Source organism: Buceros rhinoceros, unplaced genomic scaffold (genome assembly GCF_000710305.1).
Source record: "Buceros rhinoceros silvestris isolate BGI_N320 unplaced genomic scaffold, ASM71030v1 scaffold23316, whole genome shotgun sequence".
In the NCBI taxonomy this organism is placed as follows: Eukaryota; Metazoa; Chordata; class Aves; order Bucerotiformes; family Bucerotidae; genus Buceros; species Buceros rhinoceros.
The window spans coordinates 11,904-17,415 of NW_010417245.1; the positions used below are offsets into that span (position 1 = coordinate 11,904).

A 5,512-nucleotide genomic window follows, 5' to 3' on the forward strand; every position below is an offset into this window, starting at 1 on the left:
TCGTGTGAGTTATGTAAATCTTGTGCAGTGTATAAGCAACAGGCAGTTGGTGACGTAAAACTGAGCATTTGTCTCTGTTTACTGGCTAATGGGACATGCCCCCTTCCTGCAGCATTTGACTGAGCTGGCCGGATTAAATATAGCCCTGACACTCCTAAGGAGAAAATGCCTCGAGCTGAATGATGGTTTCTGGTCTGAAATTCATTGTTCTGAATGTGGATATTTTACGAGGTGACTCTTTTGTCTCCTTTTCGTATCAAAGTCCGTTCTGTGGCGATGGTGAAAGGTCTCGCTTTAAGGCTGTTTGCTGAATTTGCCAATCGATCCCTGTGGCCATGTTGTACAGAACGTTCCTCCAGAGCCTCCCAACGCAGTGGCTGTTAGGGATGTCAGTCACTGCCGCGGTTAACACAGCATGATTATCTTCTGTCGCTCGTGATGGATTACCCAAGTGATACATCTGTTATTCACGTCCTCTCCCACCCGCCCCACTCGTGGGGAGCTGGCAAATCTGCCTAATATTGCTTGTGCTCCCGTTGACCCAAGCGCTATTAGCTACTATGTTTTGGGTCCCCTGAGCTTTCTGCGAGGAGAAAGCAGTGATGCTTTTCCATGCAGTTCTGATTTTATCCAGAATGTCTGGTTTTGTTTTTTTTTTCCCTTGAACACTATAGGAATTGAACAGGAGGCAGTTTCCTTGCTCACCAGTTTGAGCCTCTTTCTAGCTGGAAGCAGTCCAGAAATCCCTATGTTTGCTCTTTCTCAGGGTCATACTGCAAATGTTTCTCTTGCTTTCACCTTGGCTTCCTGCCTTCGGTTTAGACACATGACACTCCACCACACAATACAAACCCTACATGTATCCCTGCACCCGCTTCATGCAGCTTCTGACCAGCCTCTGCACCGCTTTGCTTTGGGTGGTGATTCTCAGTTCTTGAAGGTTTGGGACTTTTATTCTATCCCCCCTAAAAACAGCAACACAGGTTTTTGTGATGGTGAATAAAAGGCAGTTGTTTTGCCCGTTGCATTTGGTGAGATTGTACTCATCTCCCTTCTCACAGCACCCACTCACGACATGGAAATGAGGGCCACAACCTCACAGACAGGCGTAAACAGAGGAATTAACGTGACTTACCAAACACTTACATAATAACTTAATGGTATATCGTGGAATGGCAGCTACGAGTTGTGAATCCTCTTCCTGTTTGACTGTTCCTGATTGCAGATTCATTACCAAAGGTTTCAGCTACACCGTGGCTCGGGAATCAGTAGCATTTGTGGCTTTCTGAACATCCTTAACAGATCACAGACTTCCACGGTCATTTGTCTTTATTCAGGAAGAACAAACAGATGGTTTATAAGTTTCTTGAGTTGTGACTGTCCAGAGCTGAGCAGGCACTGTAATGATTAATAAATAAGAGTACTCGTGGCTCATACGTGACTGTATGTTTCAAATGCAGCAAGGCTTGAGTCACTATCCATAACTACAGATGCCCTTTGGCCCTGAGAGTTATCGTAAGAGTGTTCTTTGTGTTTTTTTGTTGCTGCTTTTGGATCTTTTCTGCCAAAATAAAGTGAATAGGTTCAGTCCTTGTGAATTGAGCTCAGGAAACAAGGCTGGTGTAAAGAAACTGCTACATGGCACTTCCCTCAGCATCTCTTGAACTTTTCAGCAGATTTCTTAAAGACCTAATGGGATAGAGGACCCCAAGACTCCTAAGTTCTAAGATTTCCGGTGAAAATAAGAAGCAGAGTAGAAAAGTGGTCTCCAATAGTGTCCCTGGCAAGTAAAATGTTGTATTTTGAGCTCTGTTATTTTGGAGAATCCATGTATGATAGAAATGAAAGCTTTAAAGAAACACAAGCAGTAGAGCTAATATATTCTGGGTGACAGTTTTGCTTAACTGTTCAGGATGACTTAAAGCAGTGAAAAGTACCTGACCCACATACTTCAGGTTGTAATCTGCTTTTTTTTGCTTTCTAGGAATCTACAAGCCGCCATTGGAGCTTACTATGATTTCGAAAGTCCAAATATCAACGTACCTTCCATGTCCTTTGTTGAAGATGTCACCATAGGTGAAGGAGAGTCCATCCCTCCTGACACCCAGTTTACAAAAACGTGGAGGATACAAAACACAGGTAAGGCTTTTGATGGCAGCAGACCCCATGTAGCACGTGTTATGTGAGAGGATGGCAGAGCTCATGGAGGAGGTGCTGGCTTGAGGCAGGAGGTTTGTCTGCTTAACTTGGATCAGAGCCACCCTGTTACTGAAGGAGGGAGCTGCCACCCTGCACGTGTTTCCCTTCTGAGGTGGGCCCTTCAGTTTTTAATATGCTTTCAACAGAATTGCTTTTTCATGCTCTGAGAAGATGCAAGGCTGGAGAAACCACATTCCAGAATGAAATAAGTCAAAACAGTGACTGGAATACAGGAAGTGAGACTAGGCGAAACGCATTCTCGGTGCTTGATCTGTTGGTATGTAGTCAGAGAAAAATGAGATCCATGGATGCAAAGCAGAATGCCTTGTCTTTGAGTGTGGCAGCGTCAGGATGTTCCATGAATGTTTAAGCTATGTGTCTGAATTTAATTGACCTGCTTGTGCTTTAGTGAGGAGGAACGATAGCACAACAAGGTATGATACCGTGAGTCATCAGGCGTGAAGTTCAGCTGTGACAGTGCTTCTGCTTGTAAATAACGGCAGTGCTCAAGCACTGAGTGGATCTGCCCTGAATATCAGGCAGTGTAACAGAGACTGAAACCACACTAGAAATCTAGGAGTGTTTCATGAGGACATGAGCGGTGAGGAAGAGGGCACATGTGGTTAAGAACACTAATACAGAAAACACTAATATATGTATTCTAGAGAAAGGGCTTAATTGTTTCAGTTTACTTTTTCTGCCATCATCTGGTGGCTTAGTACAATGGAAAGGGGACATGCATAACTTACTTGAACTCCAGTAACATGAAAAAACAACTGGCAATTTTTATATAACTGTCTCGAATACAAGCCTTACAAATACAGTGAGTTTGACAGGTCTTGTTTCTCCACCATTAGTATCTTAATTTGTGTGTGTTATGATTACACCCCTTATCTTGCTCCTTAGACCCCTTCCTCTCTTGTTCCTCTGATGTGCTCTGTCCTGCTTGAACATTCAGCCTTCATTTAACATCCCAGTTCAAGCCATGTTTCATTGTTCTTGGGATGAACAATGTCATAGCAAGACATTGTTCGTGTCTTGGGATGTTTGACCTCCTGAAATCCATGGATCTTCTAGAATGAGGAAAGGGAGCTCCTGGCAAGGCCAACATTTGTTTTGGCTTTTGTGTGGGTTAAAGCTCGACTTCTTAAAACGTACATCTGTGCTCTAACAGTGGTGCTGGAGGCCAGATCTTCTTAAACCATGCCGTTGAGGCGTGTCTTAGTTAAACGCAGCTTTGCGTACTGTGTTATGACTGTGCAGTTTAAGGAGGACCGTAGCATTTTATATCCGTTTTATGGTTTAATTAAGGTATAATATCAAAGGCGTCACTCACCACTAGAGTGTTTCCAGATAGTATCTGCTGGTTAGGTAGCTAACTGAAGCAAAGCCAAGGTTGCTAACAGCTCCACAGGAACTCTTGATGAAATTCCTTCAGTTCTAGAACATGAAATACCTGAGGCATGTGTCACCGAAGCGTTCAGTGTCTGATGAATATGACAAGCAGAGCTCGGAGAGATTGTCAGTCTGAAGCGTGCGAGGAGTAAGCTTGGTTCAGTCAGGTTGTCACACATGTTATTAAAAACTAATACCCTGCTCTGATACCTTCCGAGAGAGAGTTCGGCTTGTCTGCCAAAAGACCATTTGTATAGTGGAACCATGGCTGAAAGAGCAGCAGGATTTAACAGACTTGCTTCCTTTTCCCGCTCTACCCCCAGCTGCTGCTGGCTCTGCAGGACAGTTACTCCAATTTATCATCTCCTGAGAGATGAGTGTACTGAAATAGAATGACATAATCATCATTTCATTTTATGGGGCTTATCAGTTGCAGTGTTCTAGGCACCTTGCAAGCCTAAAGCCATTAAAACCGATAAAAATCACATAAATTATTTAAACTAAGCCATGTTGCTGGGCTGCCAGCCTTTTCGGAGGAGGCTTCATGCTCAACTCCCACACACCATAGCCTGAGGTCAGCTACTCACTCGGCTCCTCTTTCAGAGACCTCCCTGTCTCAGCATTGCTTCCAACTGGAGTGATATATCCCCCGCTCTCGATATCCCACTTGTTCACATCATGCTTTCCCTGCTAGGTTGTGAATTCCACAAATAAGGACTTGACTAGAAAACCAGCCCCTGCCCTGTCTTCCCTGAAGTGTCCACAGGGATTAAATTAGCAGGCAAGCTGTCGCAGAGGATGCGCTTTGGGGTAACCTAAGGCCAGAGCAGCATCCACCATTCTCATCTCACACTGGACACAGTGTGGTCCCAGGCTTCTTTGTGGTTCAGGCTTTCCTTGGCCATCTCCATCCACCCCAACCAAGCAGAAGGTATTCTCGAAGTCACCAAGTCATGTCACATTACCGGGGAAGAAGCAAACAAAAATTCTGCTAGGCTGATTTTTCAGGAGTCTCAAAAGCGCCTTTCTCTTTGTCTGCCCCAGTACTTGTTATCTTTGGCAGAGAGGCTGTACTTGAACGCAGCAACTGCTCGCTATACCTCTGCAGGTTGCCGGGTCACGCTCTCAGTCCTGGTATCTACAGTCTAAACATTGATCTCCACAAATAAATCCTGTGTTCACAATCCACCTTTGCACGGGCTGAGAGAAGGGCTGGCGGGAGAAGGGAAATAAATCCATTTAGAAAATACTACTAGCTCTTCAGTGGTAGTTGAAACTGTTCGTTCCTCCTGAGACGTCCAACAGGCTTGAAAACAGAACGAGTCCCTTTCCAGCACTTTGTGTTAATAATGTGTGTTTTGAAGTCACAGGATTACATGTAGTGAGGCAGAAAGGAATGAGGGGAGGAGAAACCCCACCTAGGTCTGACCTCATCTTTGTCTCTAGCATTGGTAAAATACACATGTGTTGTGTTAATTTTTTTTTGCAGCTGTCACACTGTGACTCTGAGAATTGTTTTGTGTACAGGAGACCTAGAGACTATTCAAACAGAAATAGAAAATGTCCTGCTGGTCTCAGAGTGGACCCTTTAAGCCTTGTCTGAAAACTGTTCTTCAGCACCCGTCACTGGCTGTGTTATGTGGATCTCGGTGTTCCTTTGACTGTCCAACAATTGCACAACTGTTTTAATAAGCGTGTTTCATCCAGTCTTAGACAAACAGGCACAAAGCTTTTCCTGGTGCGCTGTCAGTAATTCTTTCGTGTGTTCAATCCCAGGGACAGAGGCATGGCCCCCAGGGGTTTGCCTGAAATATGTCGGCGGAGACCAGTTTGGCCACGTAAACATGGTGATGGTCAGGTCCCTGGAGCCCCAGGAGATCGCAGACGTCAGCGTTCAGATGTGCAGCCCCAGCGCAGC

The 5,512-nt window shown here is 44.9% G+C and overlaps 1 protein-coding gene across 1 annotated transcript in view; it reads left to right on the forward strand.

Moving 5' to 3' along the window:
- Nucleotides 1–1,984: 1,984 nt before the first annotated feature.
- Nucleotides 1,985–5,512, forward strand: part of LOC104495204 (uncharacterized protein C6orf106 homolog) — a gene marked incomplete at its 5' end in the record, with an annotated part of 4,614 nt that continues 1,086 nt past the window's right edge. Inside the window, 2 exons of the mRNA XM_010138145.1 lie at nt 1,985–2,139; nt 5,371–5,505. Coding sequence (XP_010136447.1) covers nt 1,985–2,139; nt 5,371–5,505 — 290 coding nt within the window. The remainder of the gene's footprint in view (nt 2,140–5,370; nt 5,506–5,512) is intronic.